The following is a 24577-nucleotide window of genomic DNA, read 5'->3' as shown; positions in this document are numbered from 1 at the left end:
ATGATAAATAAATGAAAAGAAAAACAGAAATGCACATTCTCGGGCCCCACCCTAGACCTACTGGGTCAGGAACACTGGAGAGGGGCCCTGTGGGCTGTGTTGTGACAAACCCTCCAGGTGATTCTGACGTGCACTGAAGTCTAACTCAATTCTCCCATTTTACAGATGGGGAAAGTAAAAGCGGGGAGGGGACTTTCCCAGGGTCACAGGGATTTTGAAGCAGAGCTAGAGATTTAAGAACCTGTTTCTTGGCAAGGTGGATGCGGTCATCGCTGTTCTGGTCTCATCTGAGACTCCCCAGCCACACCCCAGGAAGGGGCTCATCCCCGAGAAGGGATGGGGATGCTTGCTTTTGCCTTGCTGTCACCAGAGGGCAGGAAGGGTAGTGCAGTGACCTCCATGGGGGACCTCTGGCGGGGAGTCAGAGTGGAGGGAGCTTCTGACTCATTCTGAGGGCTGGGCCTTCCATGTCTGCATCCTGGGGCTTGGCCAAAGGCCCTGTGTGCCATGAGGCTGTGTGACTCACCCATGTCTGCAAACCCTGCATCCTCACGTCTGCCCCACAGTAGCCGCTCCTCCTCCCTCACAGGCCTCAGTTTCCCCTCCTGTGAGTATCCAGGGTCTGTTTGGCTGAGCAGGATAGGAGAACAAGAGTCAGGATTTGGACCTGGGAGCTTCATTCCCCTTCCTGTCAGTGTCTAACCTGGGAAAGAGGGACTGAGTGGGCTGGGTGCAGGGGTGCTCACTGCCTCATGCTGAGAGGAGGCCCCCGTCCTCCATCACTGGGGCAAGAGCTGAGGAGAGGGCACCCTGGGCCTCCTTGGGGAGAGGGGTCTTGTTTTTTTTGCTGTGACATCCTGGAGCGTCCCGAATGACTGTGCTGAGGACCCCGCTACCCCAAGTGCTAGAGCCTTTTTGGGGGCCCCCTGCCCCCCATAAAGTAGGAAGGGCCTTCTGACCTCAGGTCAGTCCTGACCCCATCCTCACCTGACCCTTTCCTCATTCTTTCCCCTCTTCTCCAGTTCATCCTCAATGTCCGCCTGGATTACCGCATCTCCTATCTGCTGTCTGTCTTCAAGAAGGAGTTCGTGGAGGTGTTTCCCATGCAGGACAGCGGGGCTGATGGCACAGCCCCTGCCTTCGACTCCACCAGTGAGCCCCTGCCCTGCCTTCAGGCTGAGGCTGTGCGACTTCCCCAGGGATACACAGCAGTGGGGTGGAGCCAGCTCCCAAGCCCTTCTCCTTTTTCTAGTCCGCAAAGGCCTTTTCTCTCCATTGTCTCATTTAATTGCCTCAGTGAGGGGGAAGGGCAGGCACCCTTCCCTTCGTTTTCCAAATGGGGAAACTGAGGCTCACAGAAAAGCAGGGACTTGCTCAAGGTGACAACCAATCAGAGGCAGAGCTTGACCAGGACCTGATCTCCTGACTCCCCAGCCTGGATCTCTGCCCACTTTGTACTGCCCTGCAGGGAAGTAGGGGGCTGTGACTCCTCCCCTACTTGGTTCCTTCCCAGAAAGGGGCAGGCAGAGCAGCTGCTGTGCAGCCAGTGCAGGAAAGAGGGTGGTTTGAGTATCTGCCTGTGCTCCCCTCTTTCCTGGGCTGGGCCTACCACCTGCTCCCATCTGCCCCTCTCCCCACAGCTGCCAACATGAACCTGGATCGTATCGGGGAGCAGGCGGAGGCCATGTTTGGAGTGGGGTGAGGCCAGGGTTGAGCTGCAGGGGTGTGTGGGGTTGGGAGGCTCGATACCCCCTCTTGGGCTGGTCTGGGTTCTTGGGCTGGGGGCTGGCCCTTCCCTCTGCCATTCTCTCTGCAGACCCTCACTGGGCTTTGTGCTCAGCCCCTCCCCTGCCTCCCCAGTCCCACTGATCTCGGGGGCCCTTTGGTTCCTAGTCATCCCGCCATTCTTCCGCCCCTACTCAGGGCAGGTGTGCCTCTCTTGTGCAGTGGACTTGAATCAGGTAGCTGGATAGCTGGAACAACGTCCCCAGTCCCAGAGGAGGGAGGAAGTGTGGGGACATGCAGCCCATCCACCCGAAGCCCTGAGGGGCTGGAGGCAGAGGCTTACTGGGGGCTCTTAGCATCTTGGGGCCAGGCTTATGCCTGGGTCTAGCAGGGCCTACGGACTGCTTTTCAGAATGGTGATTGTAAACTCATAAAATAAAGCACATAACAAGACAAAGGGAACCAATGGCTTGGAGTGACAGTTATCAAAATATTGGAGAAAACAAATTAGCAGTGACAGTAATATATGTGCCTCTTTGCTAATACGTTAAGTAGCGAGCTGCACCGGTGGGTATAATTAGTACCATTACTTCAAGGGAGCGACGAATATAAACGATATTTTGTGATTTTAACAACTCTGAGGTGGTGTGAAAACATATGTGATATTTATTGGTGACAGACTCACAGGTGCCACAAATATTTCCTCATTGAAGGAAATGCTGTATTTTGGTTAGAGGTTGGGAAAAATAAAGATGTAACGTTTTCTCCATCTCTGTTCATGGGCCCAGCTTCTATCCATGAATCCCCGGCATGGTGGCAGTGGGATCTGTGTTAAGAGTCCTTGCTTCTGGCTGGGCGCGGTGGCTCACGCCTGTAATCCCAGCACTTAGGGAGGCCGAGGCGGGCAGATCACTTGAGGTCAGGAGTTCGAGACCAGCCTGGCCAACATGGTGAAACCCTGTCTGTACTAAAAATACAAACATTAGCCAGGTGTGTTGGCGCATAATGGTAATCCCAGCTACTCAGGAGGTTGAGGCAGGAGAATTATTTGAATCCGGGAGGTGGAGGTTGCAGTGAGCCGAGATCATGCCACTGGCTGCATTCCATCCTGGGCGACAGAGCAAGACTGTCTCAATAAATGAATAAATAAATAAAAGAGTTCTTGCTTCAGTTGCTTAATCAAGGGAAGTCCTGAGAGATCCCAGGAGACACGGGTCACTCCGGGGATTCAGGGGAGTGGCTGTTAAACTGCTGAGAAAGTGTCAATATTTTAAACACATTTAGACTGGCCCTGCATCTGCTGAGTGGGTGGCGGGGAGTGTGCTTGTGCCAGGGCCCCCTTACCGGCCACGGACAGCAGGGAGCGTGCCAGTCTCACCCACGCGCCCTGCGCCCTCGTGTCCGCAGGAAGACAAGCAGCATGCTGGAGGTGGATGACGAGGGCGGCCGCATGTTCCTGCGCGTGCTCATCCACCTCACCATGCATGACTATGCACCGCTGGTCTCGGGTGCCCTGCAGCTGCTCTTCAAGCACTTCAGCCAGCGCCAGGAGGCCATGCACACCTTCAAGCAGGTGACGGGACTACCTGGCCCTGGCCCTGAGCATGAGGCCTGCGCCGGGCACTGGGGGACAGTAAACGATGATTAAGGAGCTTACAGCTCAGGGGTTAACTTGGGATGCACATTTGGGGTTTTCAGCCTTGCTGAGCTCCTAGGTGAAGACTGAATCTCCTGACCTGGCTTAGTACCTGCCATTTCTTACAATGTGGACAGCACTTTACAGTTTGCCAACTCTATTATGTGCACCTATGCTAAATGCTTCAAATCATGCCTAGCATGCAGACAACCCTCACTGATGTGACTGGCGTTTGCTATTGTGATGTCACGCAGTCCCGACAGCTCCCTGTGAAATATCAATACCAGTCAGTGTTGGCCTTTAAAAAATAAGTGTCTGCCATGTACCAGGCACTAGCACTGGACTTGCATTATTGCATGGCATTCTCATAGCAGCCCTGAAGCGAGGTTACTACTCTCCCTCCCATTCCAGAGCGGGGAGGAATCCAGGCCCAGGGAGCTTTCCTCCATTGCCCACTGACCCAGAGTGAGAATGGTGGCAGTCAGACGCAGGCCTGGCCTTCAGGGTTCAGGGCTGCCACTATGCTTTGCCCTGCCTGTTTGGGGTCTCAGTGGATGAGTGACAGACCACAGCCACTTGAGGCACTAGTCAGTGAGTAACTGAAGCCAGGTTATGTGGCAGCTCAGGGCAGGCAGTGCAGGGAGGCCTGTGGCCATCAGGGAAGGCTTCCTGGAGGTGGTGGGCTTATGGCAGAGCCAGAAACATTGAGTGGGAATTGGCTTGGTGGAGAGAGGCAGGTGGTGGCAGGTGATGTTGGGAGGGGAACCCTCGAGTAGGGGAGATGCTGGAGGTCTCTAAGTGGCATGGACCTGGAGCCCATCTCACCAGCCAGGCCCATCCTCTACCTTCAGGTTCAGCTGCTGATCTCAGCGCAGGACGTGGAGAACTACAAGGTGATCAAGTCAGAGCTGGACCGGCTGCGGACCATGGTGGAGAAGTCAGAGCTGTGGGTGGACAAGAAGGGCAGCGGCAAGGGCGAGGAGGTGGAGGCAGGCACAGCCAAGGACAAGAAGGAGGTGAGCGGGGCTGCAGGGGGCCAGGGCAGACCTCCCTGTGAGGGCTGGGCCTGGCTGACCTCCATCCTCTCTGTGCTTCCAGCGGCCCACGGACGAGGAGGGCTTTCTGCACCCACCAGGGGAGAAAAGCAGTGAGAACTACCAGATTGTCAAGGGCGTGAGTGGCCAAGGGTCCTCGGGGTAGGGCTCTGTAGCCCCAATGGTCCTGGGGTCTCCCGCTGGCCAGGCCTCCTGTGCCTCTCCGTCGGCCAGCCACTGGCCCTCACAATAGACATCTTCCAGCCTTTGCTGCACATTAAAAACAGCCCTGCCAAGGTCCAGATGGAATTATTTTAAAGCTGAAGGAATTTCATGAAATTCCATTTTGCAGTCATATTGTTCTATTTACTTTTATGGGTGGAATTGGGTTTTTTAGTGCTTCCCTGGCCTGTTGCGAGGGTCTGATTCAGCGCCTGTGACCTCCTTCCCCCTTCCTGTCCCGGGTGCCAGCTGGAACTTGTCTGTGGTGGGCCAGGCAGAGGGCAGCCTGAGAAGTAGGGAAGGGGCTCTGGCTCACCCGCCTCCCCTGCAGATCCTGGAAAGGCTGAATAAGATGTGCGGGGTCGGGGAGCAAATGAGGAAGAAGCAGCAACGGCTGCTGAAGAACATGGATGCCCACAAGGTCATGCTGGACCTGCTGCAGATCCCCTACGACAAGGTGGCTCTGACTTCTGACCTCTGACTCCCTGGGGCGGCTTCCCCCTGAACCCCGACCTCACCCGTACGCTAGGCCCTAATGCAGGCAACCTCTCCCATCCTCACCTGGCCTCTTACACTGCCCTGTTTGTTTGCAGGCATGCCTTGACCCCTGAACCCTGTCTTAGTATCACCTTTGACCCTCTACCCCTCATCCTAATCCCCTTTGACCTTGATTTAAGTGCAGCCTCATGCTGATTCTTGATCTTGACTCCCTTTTTTCCCCCTCTCTAACCTAACCCTGATAATCTCAGCTTCATCTCAACCTTTGACCCTCAGCTTCCTTACCTTGACCCACGTTGACCCTAACTGAACCCAACTTCTCTTTGACCCATGACATCAGTGCTGGCCTTGTCCTGACCCCTGGTTTTGATTCCTCATCCTGACATCTTACGCTGACCTGCCCCCAGGCCCACCCTGGCTCCTGACTCCAATCTTCATCTCATCTCCCCTTTTGACCCTCAGCCCCTTGCCATGACTGATCTTGATCTCAGTATGTCCCAGGCCTCACCCTGACACTGACCGTGACCCTGTTGCCTTGCCCCAACTCCAGCCTCATCTCGGCCATTGAGCTCCCGCCCCTCACACGTTTCCATCCTGACCTGGGGGCCCCACTTTCCCTTTACCCTGGCCTCTTCATGGTCCCAGTCCCAAGCCCAACACACCCCTGCTCCTGTCGGAGCTCAGCTGGGGCCTCGCCTCCCTCCTTGGTGGGCCCAACACCCTCTCCCTGCCTCCTGTGCCCAGGGTGATGCCAAGATGATGGAGATCCTACGCTACACGCACCAGTTCCTGCAGAAGTTCTGTGCAGGGAACCCTGGCAACCAGGCCCTGCTGCACAAGCACCTGCACCTTTTCCTCACACCAGGGGTGAGGGTGCAGGGCTGGGAGCACCTGGACGAGGCGGGAGGTGGGAGGGTGGGGGCAGGGCCCAGAACTCTTTCTGACAGATGCCCCCCACTGCAGCTCCTGGAGGCAGAGACCATGCAACACATCTTCCTGAACAACTATCAGCTCTGCTCCGAGATCAGCGAGCCCGTGTTGCAGCACTTCGTGCACCTGCTGGCCACGCACGGGCGCCATGTGCAGTACCTGGACTTCCTGCACACCGTCATCAAGGCTGAGGGCAAGTACGTCAAGAAGTGCCAGGACATGATCATGACTGAGGTGAGGGCGGGGCTGAGGGGTGCTCAGGGATCTTGGGGTGGGGGCCCAGAGCAGAGGCTTGGCGGGAAGGCTGCAGAGTTAGAGAAGTCAGACGGTGTGTCACAAAAGGAACATTCAGCTGCTGACCATGGAGGGGACGCAGAGGGAGAAGTGAGGCTGCAGATGTGGTAGAACTCAGGCTATGGACCTGATAGAACGCAAACAGGGTCCCAGCAGCATCAGACACCCAGCAGAACTCAGACAATAGGCCAGAAAGAAATTAAGCACGCATTCCTTCACTTGTCAATTGTCATCGTTCATTTAAAATCAGGAAGCACCCACTACGTGCCACGGATTGTACGTGCACAGGGGACATCAGCTGAGTGCCAGCTCCTGGGGGGCACAGGCAGGGACCCCATCGTTTGTGTGCATTGCGAGGGCCCCAGTGTGTGGCGCATAGTAGGTTCTCAACAGACACCCGTTGAGTGAAGGCATGAAGGATAAAGGGCTAGGTCTAAATCTGGAACAGACGTGGTCCCTGCCCCTGAGCATCTGACAGTGTAGGCGGCAGGGGGAGAAAGGAGCAAACACTGAAGGGAGATTAGGACATCATAAACAAGGCACGATGTGCTGGAACTGCTGCGCAGTGTTAATTATTAATTGCTATTATTATGTTACTGTGAATAATGCAGTCGCTGGCACGAGAGGGATGTGGTGTGTGCTCAGTGAGGAGGGTTTAAATAACTGCTGTGGGAGCCCAGGGGAGGGAGGGGGTGAGCAGGACAGGATTAGCGAGAGCTTCCTGGAGGAAGCTGCCTCTGAGATGACCCCTATGGGACTTCTTTCCAGTGGGGAGAAGCAGGGACTTTCTGGGTCCTGGGGTCAGTATCTCTGCTGGCAGAGGGCCTGAGACATCAGCTGGGGAACCCCCAAATCCCAGCCAGGGGAGGATTTCCTGATTTCAGGTGGGACTCTGTGGTCAGAGTCCCAGTTTCCCCCTGGTAAGCAAAGGAGAGGAGAGCCCAGGGCCTGCTGGACCAAGAGTGTGACACACGTGCCCCCTCCTGCCCGCAGCTGACCAATGCAGGTGACGATGTGGTCGTGTTCTACAACGATAAGGCATCGCTGGCCCACCTGCTGGACATGATGAAGGCCGCCCGCGATGGCGTGGAGGACCACAGCCCCCTCATGTACCACATTTCCCTGGTGGACCTGCTGGCTGCCTGCGCCGAGGGCAAAAACGTCTACACTGAGATCAAGTGCACCTCCCTGCTGCCGCTGGAGGATGTGGTGTCTGTGGTGACGCATGAGGACTGCATCACTGAGGTGGGGATCGGGGGACTGGGCAAGACGGCTGGAGATGGGGCGAAGGGGCGGGTAAAGCCACGGGACAGGAAGAGTGGGCAAAGCCAAGCCAGGGAATTGGGCAGGAACTGGGAGGCCAGGGGACAGGAGCAATGTGGCAGGGACAGCCCAGCCGGGCGGCCTGCTCACGCCCCTGACCTCCCGCCCGCTGCCCAGGTGAAAATGGCCTATGTGAACTTCGTGAACCACTGCTATGTGGACACGGAGGTGGAGATGAAGGAGATCTACACCAGCAACCACATCTGGATGCTCTTTGAGAACTTCACCCTGGACATGGCGCGGGTCTGTCCCCGTGTGGGGTGTGGGCAAAGCCCCCCAGGAGGGGTGGGAGTGGAGGGGCCCCATGTGAGGACCCCCCCAGGCATCCCTCTCCCCTGCCTCAGGTCTGCAGCAAGCGTGAGAAGCGTGTGGCTGACCCCGCCCTGGAGAAGTACGTGCTGAGCGTCGTGCTGGACACCATTAACGCCTTCTTCAGCTCCCCGTTCTCTGAGAACAGCACTTCCCTGCAGGTGAGCTTCTCCTCTCCCGCCACCCCAGGGCCAACTTGCCTAGCTTTTGTGAAAGGAAGGGGAGAAATAAGAATATATCTTCATATTTGCTTATAGTACATAAAGAAGTAGCAAAAGGATACATAAGTGTATTTTTTTTTTTTTTTTTTGAGACGGAGTTTCGCTCTGTCGCCCAGGCTGGAGTGCAGTGGCGCCATACCTGCTCACTACAAGCTCTGCCTCCTGGGTTCACACCATTCTCCTGTCTCGGCCTCCCGAGTAGCTGGGACTACAGGCGCCCGCCACCACGCCCGGCTAATTTTTGTATTTTTAGTAGAGATGGGGTTTCACCATGTTAGCCAGGATGGTCTCAATCTCCTAACCTCATGATCTGCCCGCCTTGGCCTCCCAAAGTGCTGGGATTACAGGTGTCAGCCACCGTGCCCGGCCTAAGTGTATTAGTTATCTATACTGTGTTAACAAATTATCCCCAAACCTAGCAGTTTAAAACAACAAGCATATCCCAGTTTCTGTGGGCCAGGATGACAGTGGGAATGGTATCATCCCGCAGGAACTCCTAAGTCCAGTGGGTGTGGCAGATTCCAAAGTGGCAGCACTTACTCACCAAAGAAAAGGTGGATGTGCCATGCATGGGATGGCACAGCCAAAGCAGGGATCACGACAGTCTCCCTGGCAGAGATCCTTCGTGCTGGCTAGTTGATCACAGTGATCTTAGAACTGAAATAGGCAGGTAGTCTTCTGAAGGCCTAAGCAGAAGGGCTCCAGGCCAGTGTACAGAAGCCTGATTTGAATCACGAAAGATTCATGGCTCCTCAGTCAATCCCCAGATTCCCAGACTCGAGCCAGTGCTCAGCCCAGAGCCCCCTGAATGAAAGCGAGCCAGGTTCCCTTAAGGAAGGGCCCTGCTACATGACCGAGATCAAAGAAACACTGGAAGGATACAAAAGAAACCAACAAAAGGGGCTACTTAGGGGGATAGGGCTGGGGTGGTGTGGGGTAGCGTTTCTAAGACTGGGGGGAAAAATGCTGAGTCCTGCCTTCCCAGGAAGGGTGGTGTATTTTGACACACATCGTTTGGGCCCTGGGATCCCTTTGGGACCATGGAACTCTGGTAATTGGGGTCAGCTTTCCCCATCCTTGATCAGCTCCAGGGCTGTGAGAGTGATAGGGGAGAGACTTCTCAGTGTTACCTTTTTTTTTTTTTTGAGATGGAGTCTCACTCTGTGTCCCGGGCTGGAGTGCAGTGGCACAGGCTTGGCTCACTGCAACCCCTGCCTCCCAGGTTCAAGCAATTCTCCAGCCTCAGCCTCCCGAGTAGCTGGGATTACAGGCGTCCGCCACCACACCCGGCTAATTTTTGTATTTTTAGTAGAGACGGGGTTTCACCATGTTGGCCAGGCTGGTCTCGAACTCCTGACCTCAAGTGATCCACCCACTTCGGCCTCCCAAAGTGCTGGGATTACAGGTGTGAGCCACTGTGCCAAGCCTCAAAGTGTTATCTTTTAAATAACCTTTTGGTTTTTGAACCATGTAAATCCATCATCTTTTTACAACATTAATTTATTTAAACATTTTTTGAAAGAGTCAGCAACATGGCTATGAGCCCACAGCCTTGGGGAGTTACAGGGCTGCCGTGTACAGCTGGGCAGGTCGTGCACTGCTGAAGGGAATGCAAGTACCTTTTTCCAACCAGCACAAAGGCTTATGGTGGCTAGTGAAGGCTCCGTCTCTCCACCCATGCCCATTCTGATTGGGCCCTGGTTCCTGGACCTTGGGTTGCCCAGGGTGCGGGGCTGGGCTGCAGCAGCGGGCTCTGTGACTTCTTGCAGACACACCAGACGATTGTGGTGCAGCTGCTGCAGTCCACCACACGGCTCCTCGAGTGTCCGTGGCTACAGCAGCAGCATAAGGGCTCTGTGGAGGCCTGCATCCGGACCCTCGCCATGGTGGGTGAGTGTGCCGGGGTACTGACCAGCTCCAAACCACTCCTTCCACTGCTCACAATGGGGACGCCTGCCCTCCTAATAAACACTTTATCCCTAAGCTCGCCCATCTCCTGCTCCCAGGTGGTTCTCAGTAAGTCCTTCTTGGTGTCTGCCTGGCATCCTGGCAATTGAGAGAAGCTGTTTTCTCCTCTGAGTCAGTTCCCCAGAGAAGGATGCTGGCCGACATTCTCCAGCTAGAGTTTTTTATGGGTATTTGCAGATGGGCTCAGGCAGGAGGGAGGCCTGTGGATTGTTAGGGACAGCTGGGGAAGAGGAGAAGACAGGTGAGACAAAGGAGGGGGAAGTCAGGGTAGAGCCAGGGGGTAATCAAAGAGGCAGAAACTCTCCTTTTACCCAACAAGGGGAAGAAAGCCTCTCAGTCCCTCAAGCGTAGGCCAGGGTGGGGGGTCTCTGTCCCCCAGACCCTCAGTCTAGTTCACTCTGTCTCCTGGTGTGGCAGCCCTGAGCCTGGCCTCTGGCTGGTTGAACTGCCCCTGCACCAGCACCCCCTCCCTTCCCACCCAGCCAAGGGCCGGGCCATCTCGCTGCCCATGGACCTGGACGCCCACATCAGCTCGATGCTCAGCAGTGGAGCCAGCTGTGCAGCTGCCGCCCAGCGGAACGCCTCCAGCTACAAGGCAACCACGCGGGCCTTCCCCCGCGTCACCCCCACCGCTAACCAGTGGGACTACAAGAACATCATTGAGAAGCTGCAGGTGGGTGTGGGGCTGCCTGGCATCTGCCACGGGAGCTGCTTGGTTGACTCAGGAGCTCCCCTACTTTGGAGGGGCAAATTCTCGGGGAGTGTTTCTTCCTGTCCTGCTCACACTTCCAGGAAGGGGCTGGTTGGCTTCTCCCCACTCTGGGGCTGCTAAGGGCGGGCCCTGCAGCAGGGGACTGGGGAGCCTCCTTCCAGAGGAAGCCTGGAGAACCCAGAGGCCTGCTAGTGGGGTTGGAGCTCGGGACCACCCCTGGCTCCTGCAGCACCTTCCCGTCTATGCAGCACATTTCTGTGCACCATCTCGTTGGCCGGTAGCTTGGGTGTGGTGGGTTATTTTCCCCACGTGGTGGGAGACTGAGGCTCAGAGAGGGTAAGGGGTTTACCCAAGGTCACACAGAGCTGGGAGAGAAGCCAGGCCTTGCAGCTCCCAGCCAGGGCTCTGAGCAGACAGACATCATGCTGTGTTCAGGGTGTCTCTGTGGGTGTGGGCCCCTCAGACAGAGGCAGGGCAATCTGTGGAGCCATTTGGCGTTCGGGTCAGGGGAATGGCAGTCATACCCAGGTCATTTCTTGCGTCTGGCAATGACCCTGCCCTGCCCACCCCAGGACATCATCACAGCCCTGGAGGAGCGGCTGAAGCCCCTGGTGCAGGCTGAGCTGTCCGTGCTGGTGGACGTCCTGCACTGGCCTGAGCTGCTCTTCCTGGAGGGCAGTGAGGCCTACCAGCGCTGCGAGAGTGGGGGCTTCCTGTCCAAGTGAGCGAGACACTGGGTGTGGGGGCAGCAGGGGTGCAGCGGCCGGGGGCAGGGAAGGGCCCGGTGGGGACTAGACAGGCTCACGGGGTCAGAGGGCCTGGAGGTGTTCCTGCCTGGGATGGGGCGGGAAAGTGGCTGGAGCGAGGCAGCGTGGGGCTGCCCTGAGCTGCCTCCTTGACTGGCTCAGGCTGATCCAGCACACCAAGGACCTCATGGAGTCGGAGGAGAAGCTGTGCATCAAGGTGCTGCGGACCCTGCAGCAGATGCTGCTCAAGAAAACCAAGTATGGGGACCGGGTGAGTGCCCTGGTGGGGCAAGTGCTGGGTGGGCCAGTCAGGAGTGCCCAGGGGCTCAGGGTCAAGCCCATTGGGCCAGTGGTCAATGGTGCACTGTACCCACAATGGGGCCTCACTCCCATCCTCCCCCAGGGCAATCAGCTGCGCAAGATGCTGCTGCAAAACTACCTCCAGAACCGGAAGTCCACCTCGCGGGGGGACCTTCCTGACCCCATGGGCACTGGTCAGTATCGCCTTCTCCTGCCCCTGGGCCCTCCCTTCCGCTCTCCTGTCCCACCAGCTCTCCCTCAACTGAGTCCCCCCCGCAGGCCTGGACCCAGACTGGTCGGCAATCGCAGCCACGCAGTGCCGGCTGGACAAGGAGGGGGCCACCAAGTTGGTATGCGACCTCATCACCAGCACCAAGAATGAGAAGATCTTCCAGGAGAGCATTGGCCTGGCCATCCGCCTGCTGGATGGTGGCAACACAGAGATCCAGGTGTGGGGGGCCTGGGGCCTGGACATGCTTTCCTTTGCCTCCCTCCCTTTTTTGGAGGAGGTGGGCCTTGAGTTGGGCACTGAAGGCCAAGGAGGGTGTGAAAGAGGAGGGCAGGAGGCCTGAGCAGAGGCTGAGCGGTGAGAAGAGTGGGCATGATGGGGGCAGGATGATGAGGAGATGGGCTCAGGCCTGGCTGGGGCAGAGGGATATGTGGGGGTGGTGAAGGGACCACGTGATGCAGGAACAGACATGGGGCATGGAGCCGCCCATGGGTGGCCATGGATGCTAGCCGCCAGCACCCAGGCCTTTAGTCAGGCCCCTGCGGCCCCGGTGGCCCCAGCAGTGTGGTGTGCCTGCTCCACGCCCTGCGTAGGAGTAGGGTCCAGTGCTGAGGCTGCTCCCTGGCCACTGTCTATCTCCAGAAATCTTTCCACAACCTGATGATGAGTGACAAGAAGTCAGAGCGCTTCTTCAAGGTGCTGCACGACCGCATGAAGCGGGCCCAGCAGGAGACCAAGTCCACCGTGGCAGTCAACATGAATGACCTGGGCAGCCAGCCACATGAGGACCGTGAGCCAGTCGACCCCACCACTAAAGGTCAGGGGTCTGAGGCAGAGGCGCAGCGTGACGGGGCTCCCAGGATAAGATGTGCAGGGTGGAGGCCTAGGGGGTGGGCAGCTCCAGCCTCACCAGGTCTCGCCCACAGGCCGCGTGGCCTCCTTCTCCATACCTGGCTCCTCATCCCGCTACTCGCTGGGCCCCAGCCTGCGCCGGGGGCACGAAGTGAGCGAACGTGTGCAGAGCAACGAGATGGGCACGTCTGTGCTCATCATGCAGCCCATCCTGCGCTTTCTGCAGCTGCTGTGCGAGAATCACAACCGGGACCTGCAGGTGAGTGCTTTGCCACACACCTGCCCCTTCCCCCACCAGCCAGCCGGCATGCAGACCAGGCACTGTGGCCGGTGTCCCTCTATGGCATGTGTGCCCTGGCCTGGGCACTGCTGCTTTGTGGCCAGTGGTTCCCCTACCCCTGCAGCACACAAGATCGTGCTCCCCAGGCCAGCCTCCCACTCCATGCTGCAGCTGTGCTGTGCCCAACCTGTCTGTGCCCTGCAGAACTTCCTGCGCTGTCAGAACAACAAAACCAACTACAACTTGGTGTGCGAGACGCTGCAGTTCCTGGACATCATGTGCGGCAGCACCACGGGTGGCCTGGGGCTGCTGGGGCTCTACATCAATGAGGACAATGTGGGCCTTGTCATCCAGACCTTGGAGACCCTCACTGAGTACTGCCAGGGCCCCTGCCATGAGAACCAGGTGAGCTGGCCTGGTGGCACAAGCGGCAGCCAGGGTGGCAGTGTGGACATGCGGGTAGATGCAGCCAGCTGGGGCAGGGAGAGAGACTGAGTTCTCTGGGGCTGCCACAATTCTGACAGGGCTTGGGCCCTGTGTCCCCCACTGCCTCCTGCCAGACCTGCATTGTGACTCACGAGTCCAATGGCATAGACATCATCACCGCACTGATCCTCAATGACATCAGCCCCCTGTGCAAGTACCGCATGGATCTGGTGCTGCAGCTCAAGGTGGGACCCAGTGGCAGGTGTGTGAGTGCTGGGTGTGCATGTGATGTGCATGCACGTATGTGTGACTTGCGTGTCAAGTGTGCATAGTGGTGTGTAATATATGGGTGTTAGATTATGTGTGTGATGGGGCATCGTTTGGATGCACAAGTGTGTGGTGTGTGCAGGGTGTGTGTGTAATATTCGCATGTTTATATATACATGCGTGCACGTGTGCGCAAGCATGCTGAAACACACACACACTGTGGATACAGATATGTCCTGGTTTAGCTGAGGACTTGCTACGTGTGTGTCTGCTGTCTGGGTAGCTGAGTGTTTGCCACAGTGGGGGCGAGGGCAAGCCTATGGGTGGGCTGGCTGTGCAGGATGCTTCTCATTAAGCCTAGGGGAGGGAGGATGGGAAGGTCATGGCACCTGACCTTTTGTGGGATGGGAGAGTTGTTATGGAGAGGAATGAAGGAGAAGTTGTCAGGGGCATGGTGGGGGCCCTGAGACTGTGGCCTGCCTCCCTCCGCCCCTCCATCCAGGACAATGCCTCCAAACTGCTCCTGGCTCTGATGGAGAGCCGGCATGACAGTGAAAATGCCGAGCGCATCCTCATCAGCCTGCGGCCCCAGGAGCTGGTGAGGCTGGGCAGGCGGGCAGGCGGGCGGGCAGGCGGGCAGGCAGGACTGGGTGGAGTGTGTTGGGATGGGGATGAGGGCCAGGCTGGCCCTACCACCCTAGGAAGAGAGCACTGGAACAGGCACTGCCCCTCCAGGTGGACGTCATCAAGAAGGCCTACCTGCAGGAAGAAGAGCGTGAGAACTCGGAGGTGAGCCCACGTGAAGTGGGCCACAACATCTACATCCTGGCGCTGCAGGTACCAGTTCCACCAGTGGCCCCCTGGGTGCCTGACAGCCATCACTCCCCCGGCCACCATGCCCCCCAGATGCCATCACCCCCCAGTCGCCATCGTCACCCCCCAGCCACCATGTCCCCCAGCCACCATGCCCCCAGCTGCCATCACCCCCTAGTCGCCATCGTCACCCCCCAGTCGCCATTGTCGCCCCCCAGCCACCATGCCCCCCAGCCACCATGCCCCCGCCAGCTGCCATCACCCCCCAGTCGCCATCGTCACCCCCTAGCCACCATGTCCCCCAGCTGCCATCACCCCCCAGTCACCATTGTCACCCCCAGCCACCATGCCCCCCCAGCTGCCATCACGCCCAGTCACCATTGTCACCCCCCAGCCACCATGCCCCGCCAGCTGCCATCACCCCCAGTCGCCATTGTCACCACCCAGCCACCATGCCCCGCCAGCTGCCATCACCCCCCAGTCACCATCATCGTCCCCCAGCCACCATGTTGCCCAGCCACCATGCCCTGGTGACTGTGCTGCCTTTTCCCTCAGCTCTCCAGGCACAATAAACAGCTGCAGCACCTGCTGAAGCCGGTGAAGCGCATTCAAGAGGAGGAGGCCGAGGGTATCTCTTCCATGGTGGGTGCTGGCCCCGAGACTGGGGTGGGGGCAGGGCCTGGAGCCCAGGGAGGAGCCTCAACCCAAGGGCATGGCCTGGAACAGAGTGAGGCCCTAGAATATGAGCCAGGCTAGAATTTGGGGGTACAGCTCAGGAGGCTGATCGGGACTGGCAGCCAGGGGTGAAACCCAGACTGAGAAATGGAAGCAAGGCTCAGGTGGGTCTGGGGTGGTTCTGGAAGCTTTAAGCAGGACCTGGGCTGCACTTGGGCAGGACTGAGGAAGGCCCCGGCTATCCTCTGGGATTCTCTGGTAATGGCTCTCCCGCTTCCCTCCCTTTGGCACCAGATTCTCGAGGCTACGTCCTAGTTGGGCTGGGCTTGGCCTGGTCTGGCTTGGCGGAAATACTCGCTGAAGTGTAGTTCAGAGCTGGGGGAAGGCCTGGGAGGCTAGGGGCTGAGTGCCAGGCCTGGATGTGCAGGCTGGGGTCTGACCTCCGCGCCCTCCCCATCTTCAGCTCAGCCTCAACAACAAGCAGCTGTCACAGATGCTCAAGTCCTCAGTGCCAGCACAGGAGGAGGAGGAAGACCCCCTGGCCTACTACGAGAACCACACGTCCCAGATCGAGGTGGGCCTGTGGGCAGCAGGGGTGGGCGTGGGGGCCTGGGCCGGGTGTGACCATGTGCTGTGTGTGCTCAGATTGTGCGGCAGGACCGCAGCATGGAGCAGATCGTGTTCCCAGTGCCTGGCATCTGCCAGTTCCTGACGGAGGAGACCAAGCACCGGCTCTTCACCACTACCGAGCAGGACGAGCAGGGCAGCAAAGTGAGCGACTTCTTTGACCAGTCCTCCTTCCTGCACAACGAGATGGAGTGGCAGCGCAAGCTCCGCAGTGAGACCCGCGGGCGGGAGGGTGGGGCGGTCTGGAGCTGCTCACTGACACCCTGTTATAATGGCCTCCCTTGCCTGCCTGTGGGTGCCCTGCGCCCACCCCCGCCCCACCCCAAGGAAGCGCTCTTCCATGTGTGGCTTCCTCCTGAGCGGGTCCCCGCATGCAAGGGACAGAGGGTGCTCACCAGGGCCCTCCAGCAGCTCGCCGTTGCCCTCCTCAGGCATGCCGCTGATCTACTGGTTCTCCCGCCGCATGACCCTGTGGGGCAGCATCTCCTTCAACCTGGCCGTGTTTATCAACATCATCATTGCCTTCTTCTACCCTTACATGGAGGGCGCGTCCACAGGTGAGAACACAGGGCTGGCCGGCAGGTCCCCCTGGCCCTGCCATGCCTCCTTCCTGGGTTGGGGCAGAGCCTTGAGGCCAGCTGGCCTCTGAGGGGACCAGATGCAGACTGTGCAAAAGCACCCCCTTGCACCTTCCTGGGGGCTCTCACCACATCATGGAGACACAGGTGCGGTCCAAGGGGACGGTCAGGGTCTTTGACCTCATGGGAGATGGCGCATGCGTGCACGTGCACATGCACAGATGTGTCAGCCAGAAACAAGACCTGGTAGCCGCAGCTAGAAAGGGCCTCCCGCTTAGGCCTGAGGGGCAGGTGTAATGGAGAAGGCTAAAACCAGGCACCAGGAACTTAACTGAGAAGGCTGCCAGGAGAAGGTGGCTTTTCGGCACCTGTTGGACCTGCTGTGGGGCTGTGGTGGGCTTGAGGGAGCCCTTCTCACCCTGCCCCTGGCCCCCAGGCGTGCTGGACTCCCCTCTCATCTCACTGTTGTTCTGGATCCTCATCTGCTTCTCCATCGCGGCCCTGTTCACCAAGCGCTACAGCATTCGCCCCCTCATCGTGGCGCTCATCCTACGCTCCATCTACTATCTGGGCATCGGGCCCACTCTCAACATCCTGGGTGCCCTCAATGTGAGTGCCAGAGGGAGCCCCCATTCCCAAACAAGCTCATGCTCACTGCATTCAGACGGCACGCTGGCCTGCTGCTTCCAGAAGCCCCTGCTCCGTCCCATCTCCTCCTCTCTGTTGGGCTCCCAAGTTCCTTATAGACCGATGGCAGGGACTGTTCTGTGCCTTCTTCCTCTCCCTCAACATCTGAGGGCAGCTGGCACCCAGAGACAGAAATTCAAGAGTCCCTTTGGAACAGCAGGGTCAGGGTGGCTGTGCACACTGCTGGCTGTGCATTGCCCAGGGGCACTGCTACGCGGCAGATGTGCAGATTCATATATAATGACAATCTCCTGACAGATGGAAATAAAGTGCTTTGAGCAAGGAATACCTTTGCCTGATAGACCCACCCAGTCAGTGGTCTTCTCTGTCCCCATCCTCCTTTGCCTATACGTCACTGTCTTCCTGGAACTGAGGACCCAAGGGGCTGCTTCTGTATCCTGAGTCCCAGGCGCCCAGATGTATTTCTGGAAGCAATTTCGTTAATGCCGTGCCTCCCAGGCTCTGAGCTGGGCACTGGGGAGGCATGTGTGCAGATTCAGGGTAGGTGGTAGGGTACTGACCCTCATGCCTTGCACTCGCCCCCAGCTGACCAATAAGATCGTGTTTGTGGTGAGCTTCGTGGGCAACCGTGGCACCTTCATCCGGGGCTATAAGGCCATGGTCATGGACATGGAATTCCTCTACCACGTGGGCTACATCCTGACCAGTGTCCTGGGCCTCTTTGCTCATGAGCTGTTCTACAGCATCCTGGTGAGGCCTTCTGGGTGGGCTGGGGCTGGATGGGGGCATGAGGTGGTTGAGGCTTCCCATGAGTTGTTGGCAGTTCCCTGTCACCAGTCTCTCTGTCCAGTCCTTTTGCTGCTGGGCTGGGAGCAGTGAGATTTCAGTCTTCCTCTGCCTTACCCAAGCCTGGCCCTCAAGGCCCTGATGGCCACTCCTGGTGGCCATCTGACCCCTTTCTCCTGTACAGTGGTGGTTCAAGCCTGGACTCTGGAGCTGGACCAGGGGTTTGCATCTCAGCTGGGCTACTACTAGCTGTGTAACTGGGCAAGTTTCTTAACTGCCCCATGCCTCAGTTTCCTCACCTGTAAAATGGTGATTACAACAGCCCCTGCCTTCTAAAATAATTGTGAGATGAAATGAGCTAATGCATGGAAAGCACTTACACTGTTTCCTGGCATGTAGCAAGGGCATTGTAAGAGTTGGCTGGTATTCAACCACCCGTTTCACCCCTCGTGCCTTCCCCTGGGCCACTCCCTTTCTGTGACCCTAGAATTCCAGGTTCTTTGAGAAGCTCCCCTGACAGACCCACCCAGCTTGGTTACTCCTGACTAAGTGCAGAGACCTCCCTAGAGGAGCCTTGGGAAACTCTGGAGCCCGGGCAGCCCTCAGGGTTCCAGTGGCATCCCCAGCGAGATTGGCTGGCCCAGCCCCTCAAGGCGCCATCCCTATCTCAACCCCATCCTGCAGCTCTTTGACCTCATCTACCGCGAGGAGACCCTGTTCAACGTCATCAAGAGTGTGACCCGCAATGGCCGCTCCATCCTGCTGACAGCCCTGCTGGCCCTCATCCTGGTCTACCTCTTCTCCATCGTTGGCTTCCTCTTCCTCAAGGATGACTTCATCCTTGAGGTCGACCGACTGCCCAACAACCACTCCACAGGTCTTGGAGGCTTCCTCTCCTGGGCAGGTTGTGGGGAATGAGGTTGGGTCTCACAAGTGTCTGGCATCAGGACCAGGACCTGCAGCGCTTACCTCACCAGGCTCCCGTCTGCTTCTCCTCTTGGCTTCTGGGGACGTCTAGCTCACACCAGTCTGCCTCGCTCTTTTCTGGAACACACTGAGTGGGTGGGAGAGCCTTGGGTCTCTGGCCCCTAAGGAACCCCTTGCTTGAGGGCTGGAGCTCCTTGCACTGTCATTCATGTTAAACCCAGTATTTGCAGAAGCTGCCCGTGTGCCAGGCCTAGGGGTACAGAGACCCCTCCCTGCCCTTAGTGTGCAACCCAGTGGGGGGCAGAGGCGTGATGACCTTTCACTGTGGCCAGACAGTGGAGGGCTGGCAGGATCAGGGAAGGTTTCCTGGAGGATGTGACGCTGGGGACAGAGCCAGGGGATGATAAGGCCAGGGACTGGACCTCCTGGTGACCTCATCCATGTCCCCTCCAGCCAGCCCCCTGGGGATGCCACATGGAGCTGCTGCATTTGTGGACACCTGCAGTGGGGACAAGATGGACTGTGTCTCAGGGGTCTCGGTGCCCGAGGTCCTGGAAGGTGAGGGTGGTGTGTGTGTGGGAGTCTGGGTGGGGAGGGAGGAGCTGACAGCCTGGGCCTGAGCACACTCTGCCTGCAGAGGATGGGGAGCTGGACAACACAGAGCGGGCCTGTGACACTCTGCTGATGTGCATCGTCACCGTCATGAACCATGGGCTACGCAACGGTGGTGGTGTAGGCGACATTCTCCGCAAGCCCTCCAAAGATGTGAGCACTCCTGCCCGCTCCCAAACCTGCGGGGCCCAAGCCACTGTACCGATCAGCAAATGTGGAGAGTCCTTGGCCTCGCATCAGATATTCAGGGTTGAACCCCCTCCCCCAAACTTGTATCCCCTTTTCTCTGCTTTCCACACCCGGCCAATTCCATGACATTACTGCTCAGCTGCCCCCTCACCCCCTCATTCCATAAGGAAAGACTTTGGCAACCAAACTTTGCCCCAGGGCTAGGGACAGTGACCACTGGCTTTCCTAGCCCACAGCAGGCGGGCAGAGGGCGGAGCTCATCAGCTTCCTCAGGAGGCCTCATGGTTCGGCTTGGGCAGCCACGTTCCGGAATGCCAGTCCTTCTGCTGTTGCTGAGAAGGAGTGAGAGGCCGCCTCCCTGGCCAGACAGGGTTTCTGGAATGCGTGTGGCCAGGCGTCCTGAGGGTGGGCAGAGGTGTTCAGAGCTGCCTTTTTCCCTAATCAATGTTAGGGGCAGAGACACGCCAAGACTCGTAGCCCTACCTCCCCGCACCTGACTCCTGCAGGCCTTCACCCCAGCGTGTCCTGAGTCCACGCTTTCCTAACCCAAACTCAGGGCTTTTGCTTGCAATTCTTGCTCTGGAGGCAGGTTGGGTCCACTCTGCCATCTGACAGCCCCTAAGCCAGAGGCCCTCATCACAGCCCTGGCCCCCACCTGAGTCCTGTCTTGCCCGGGTGAATGTGGGGACCACCGGGCCCAGCCTCCCTGCCTCACCCCCCACAGGAGTCTCTCTTCCCAGCGAGAGTGGTCTATGACCTCCTGTTCTTCTTCATCGTCATCATCATCGTGCTGAACCTCATCTTTGGGGTAATCATCGACACCTTCGCTGACCTGCGTAGTGAGAAGCAGAAGAAGGAGGAGATTCTCAAGACGACATGCTTCATCTGTGGTGAGGGTTGCTTCCTGCTCTGCGGAGGCCGCAGTGGGGCTGGGACATCATCTGACGCCAGCGGCAGTGGCGGTTTGGCCCCTCCTGCCCTGGGGTATCCTGCCCTGGGGCTGATGATTTGATGCATTTGCTCATCCCAGAACTGGGGAGAACATGACCCTGCCTGAACTTGGAGTCAGAAGGGAGCGAGACAGGGCCATCCCTGTAAACCCCTGGGGTTTCTAGGCGAGGACTTGAGCCCAGACAGTGCCTGGAGCTTCTAGTCTCGGTCCAGTGCTTTTCCCACCCCTGAAACGAAGTGCTAGTCCCCTCACCAGCCACCTCAGGCTCAGGCAGATGTCACCTGTATGGCCTGTAGGACCTCGCTTATTCAGCCATTCATGCTTCCCCTGAGTTCGGGGAATTCTGGCGTTTACTACTAGAGTCCTCAGTTTCCGCTGCGGGAGGGCTGCAGCTGCGGCAGGGCAGGATCTCCACTAAGTGGCTGTTGCTTCAAATAGAAGTGACCCAAATAGCCCAGAGCAAGCTGTTGGAAGCGCTCATCCTGAGAATAAATGCCTCCCCGCCCCCAAAGCTGGGTCCCCTCCAGCAGGTGGCCCTGCAGTGGCTCTTGATGGCTGATGGTTTCATTCCCGCCCTCTGCACCCTCAGGTCTGGAGAGGGACAAGTTTGATAACAAGACGGTGTCATTTGAGGAACACATCAAGCTGGAGCACAACATGTGGAACTACTTGTATTTCATTGTCCTGGTCCGTGTGAAGAACAAGACCGACTACACAGGCCCTGAGAGCTACGTGGCCCAGATGATCAAGGTGTGAGCAGGGGCTGCACCGGGCCTGTGGGCCCAAACCAGCCAGCCATTCTCGAGTCAACATCACTGTGCACCAGAGGCCTCATGGCTTTAGCTTCTGAGTGCCCTGGGCTCTGGCGAGGAGTGGCCACATCTGTCTGTCGGCCCTGGGAGGCCAGGGGAGGGGCTCGGACAGCTGCAGACACTTGCTGAAAGGTCAGCAGGGCGAGGAGCAGCAGCTGGAAGCAGCTCTGGGCTGCACGGGGGCCCTGCCGGGGGCCCGCTGCTGCAGAGGGGCCTCCTCCCACTTCTGGGTGTCAGGAAAAATCCCACAGCAAACCCATCAGCCCCAAAGAACGCGTGTGGTATCCCTGGGCCTGTGGTGCAGTGATGCTGAGGCGGGGTGGAGTCGGGGAGATCCTGTCTTGGCCAGTGATCTGTGGGCCGCTCTCAGGGAGTGTTTTCTAGCTTGGTGGGAAGGCAGGCTGCTTCCTAAAAAGTCTGAATTAGATGGTCCTGGGCTGAAGGGGAGCCAGGAAAAACTTTAAATATCATCTGTCCAATGTCTGTAATAATGGAGTGAAGACAATGAATCATAAAGAAGGAATTCTTTGTCGTTTAAGTCTGTATTTCGAGCTGATCTTTGTGTACAGGTTTATCTGCTGGTCTGAGAATTCACAGCTCACAAGGAAGCCGAGAACTGCTTAGTGCCCCTCCCTCCCCACTCCTCTGTCCTGGGAAACGTGGCTTTGCCTCCCAGGCACGTGTCAGATGCCAGCTTTCCTCAGCGGAGCCTCCCGCTCCCTCCGTTTGCCATCTGTCTAACTTGTGTCTTCCCGGGGCGTGGGGCGTGCTTGTCAGGCAGGCGGGCGGGAGGAAGGAAGGAAGGAGATCCAGGGTCTGTCTGGGTGCAGAGGCCTTCCTCCACCTCTCAGGGGGTGTTATGAAAGTAAACAGATGGTGCTGATACCAGCGAAGGACTCAAACTCAGCTGCCGACGCTGTCTAACGGAAGTCAGCCTGTCTCGGTGGCAGAGGGTTGACAGAGGGTTGACTGCCAGCTCACTCTGGCCCCAGGGAGGACCAGGTCAATTCAGATTTTCCCATGACACATCCCTGACGAGTAATTTTGTCAGGGGTGTGGCAGAAGCCTCCCCCATTACTCTAAATGAGGCCTTTCTGGGCTGGGCCCATGCCTGCTTACCCACTGGTGATGTTTTTCAGAACAAGAACCTGGACTGGTTCCCCCGGATGCGGGCCATGTCCCTTGTCAGCAACGAGGGCGAGGGGGAGCAGAATGAGATTCGGATTCTCCAGGACAAGCTCAACTCCACCATGAAGCTGGTGTCCCACCTCACTGCCCAGCTCAATGAGCTCAAGGAGCAGGTATGCACCCTGCTTGAACCCAGGCCCACCCTGGGCTCTATCCCTGGGCAGCCCCTGCCTGCCTTCATCCTTCCTGCCCCACCCTCTTCCCCACTGGCCTCTGGCCCTGGATGAGAAGGTAGGTTCCAAACCCACTCTCCCCTACATGGCAAGTCAGACTGGGGTTGACAACCCCTGCCTTGGGCCATTAAAGACAAGGCCAAGTGGAAACTTAGTACAGGGTGGTGGGGCCCTCTGTCTCTCATCCCCTTCCTCTTGCAGCTGCCAGGTAGGTCCTTTGAGGGGATTCCTGAGTTTAAGGCCTTCTTGCCTAGACATCCTCCTCTGCATCTGGCAGTGCCTGCATGAAGATGAGGCAGCCTGTTAGTGGGCTGGTTTCCCAGCTGCATCAGATCCGGGGTTTGTGACACGCTAATTGAGAACAAGGGTTTGGTGCTGACATCGACATCCTTAAAGCACCCCGAGGGGCCCTGGCCCACCGCCAGTGCTGAATAGCAGCTGGGCCCACAGAGGAAGACGGGCGCCAAGCCCTTCCACAGCACCCATGGAGAGAAGGTGCCAGGAGGCCTGACCGGGCCTGTTGGCATCTGCTTAACCCTAGATGACAGAGCAGCGGAAACGCAGGCAACGCCTAGGCTTTGTGGATGTCCAGAACTGCATGAGCCGCTGAGAAGAGCCACTGAAGGCCCCAGCAGGGGATGCTCATCACTGGAGACTGCGATTGTGAAGAACACTGCCCCCTCCCCCGGGTTGGGTGGCCCAGCCAGCTGGCCAGCCTCCACTCCCACTCTGCCAGACACCCCGACACCCACCCAGGCTTTCAACAGCATGGAGGGGGAGCCTCAGAGCTCACAGACCTGCTTAGAGCCCTTAAAAAAAAAAAAGACTTGAAAGTTCACTGGGACTCAGTTTACCTTAATGCCTTAGCAGAAGACAAATCCTACCTAGAGACCTTTGTCCCTTAAAGCAATAACTGACAACTCTTTGTAGTCCTCCTCATGGGTAGTTAAAAGTGGGGTCACCCCTTTATCTCCAAGCACTACATTTTGGCTGCTGCCGGCCTCTGGGGAGGTGGCAGTAATGCTGTTACTAGTGATTTTAGGGCTTTGTTATTTAACTTATTCCAAGGGTGCTGTGCTAAGCCCTGCCCATGGCTGTACAGCTCCCTCCGTGCCTCAGATCTGCTGTAGCCAGTGCAGACCTCACTGTCGTGTCCATGCCACCCTGGCATGGCTGTAGGTGGCCTGATGACTCCATGATGGACGATCTTGCTCCTGGGACCTGCCTCTTCCCAGGCTTCCTGGGGGAGAGTTGTATGCCCAGGCAAACAAGGGCTGAGCGGCGTTCGCATGGCTGTTTCATGACCGCTTGTTTTTCTCCTTTTGGTGTAATGTTTTACAAATCCTTTGGCCTGAGAACTAATATGTTAATTGCCTTAAATAAATTAATAGAAGTCTAGTCCGTTAAAAAGGGATGTGTTTCCTGCACTCCCCCGGGGCTGTGGGGATTAACAGGACACACTGGCAGAAGACAGGAACAAGAGTCCTTCCCTGCTGGCCTGGCCTCTCCTCAGGCTCTCGGGAGATGCACTGAGTGACATCGTGTCTCGGGTCCTCCCCTGAGATCTCCCTACCCAGAACTGCATTTAGGCATAACTAGTTTCTTTTTTTTTTTTTTTTTTTTTT

General features: G+C 57.7%; 1 protein-coding gene across 1 annotated transcript in view; it reads left to right on the top strand.

The window, feature by feature from the left end:
- Nucleotides 1–24362, top strand: part of ITPR3 (inositol 1,4,5-trisphosphate receptor type 3) — a 77180-nt gene extending 52818 nt beyond the window's left edge. The window contains exons 24-59 of the mRNA XM_078000103.1: nucleotides 1023–1152; nucleotides 1641–1698; nucleotides 3133–3298; nucleotides 4213–4377; nucleotides 4460–4534; nucleotides 4949–5074; nucleotides 5860–5982; nucleotides 6079–6279; nucleotides 7333–7584; nucleotides 7780–7905; nucleotides 8007–8132; nucleotides 9962–10082; nucleotides 10643–10833; nucleotides 11445–11593; nucleotides 11781–11889; nucleotides 12022–12112; nucleotides 12198–12367; nucleotides 12790–12964; nucleotides 13074–13258; nucleotides 13484–13684; nucleotides 13840–13950; nucleotides 14475–14570; nucleotides 14708–14809; nucleotides 15341–15427; nucleotides 15924–16034; nucleotides 16106–16298; nucleotides 16519–16644; nucleotides 17102–17274; nucleotides 17899–18063; nucleotides 18784–18976; nucleotides 19480–19584; nucleotides 19664–19791; nucleotides 20552–20717; nucleotides 21369–21529; nucleotides 22731–22892; nucleotides 23494–24362. Coding sequence (XP_077856229.1) covers nucleotides 1023–1152; nucleotides 1641–1698; nucleotides 3133–3298; nucleotides 4213–4377; nucleotides 4460–4534; nucleotides 4949–5074; nucleotides 5860–5982; nucleotides 6079–6279; nucleotides 7333–7584; nucleotides 7780–7905; nucleotides 8007–8132; nucleotides 9962–10082; nucleotides 10643–10833; nucleotides 11445–11593; nucleotides 11781–11889; nucleotides 12022–12112; nucleotides 12198–12367; nucleotides 12790–12964; nucleotides 13074–13258; nucleotides 13484–13684; nucleotides 13840–13950; nucleotides 14475–14570; nucleotides 14708–14809; nucleotides 15341–15427; nucleotides 15924–16034; nucleotides 16106–16298; nucleotides 16519–16644; nucleotides 17102–17274; nucleotides 17899–18063; nucleotides 18784–18976; nucleotides 19480–19584; nucleotides 19664–19791; nucleotides 20552–20717; nucleotides 21369–21529; nucleotides 22731–22892; nucleotides 23494–23562 — 5088 coding nt within the window. The 3' untranslated portion in view covers nucleotides 23563–24362. The remainder of the gene's footprint in view (nucleotides 1–1022; nucleotides 1153–1640; nucleotides 1699–3132; nucleotides 3299–4212; nucleotides 4378–4459; nucleotides 4535–4948; nucleotides 5075–5859; nucleotides 5983–6078; nucleotides 6280–7332; nucleotides 7585–7779; nucleotides 7906–8006; nucleotides 8133–9961; nucleotides 10083–10642; nucleotides 10834–11444; nucleotides 11594–11780; nucleotides 11890–12021; nucleotides 12113–12197; nucleotides 12368–12789; nucleotides 12965–13073; nucleotides 13259–13483; nucleotides 13685–13839; nucleotides 13951–14474; nucleotides 14571–14707; nucleotides 14810–15340; nucleotides 15428–15923; nucleotides 16035–16105; nucleotides 16299–16518; nucleotides 16645–17101; nucleotides 17275–17898; nucleotides 18064–18783; nucleotides 18977–19479; nucleotides 19585–19663; nucleotides 19792–20551; nucleotides 20718–21368; nucleotides 21530–22730; nucleotides 22893–23493) is intronic.
- The last annotated feature ends 215 nt before the right edge of the window (nucleotides 24363–24577 follow it).

Source organism: Macaca mulatta, chromosome 4 (assembly GCF_049350105.2).
Source record: "Macaca mulatta isolate MMU2019108-1 chromosome 4, T2T-MMU8v2.0, whole genome shotgun sequence".
Taxonomy (NCBI): domain Eukaryota; kingdom Metazoa; phylum Chordata; class Mammalia; order Primates; family Cercopithecidae; genus Macaca; species Macaca mulatta.
The sequence above is the reverse complement of the archived record's forward strand: the minus strand, read 5'-3'. Positions and strand labels throughout refer to the sequence as shown.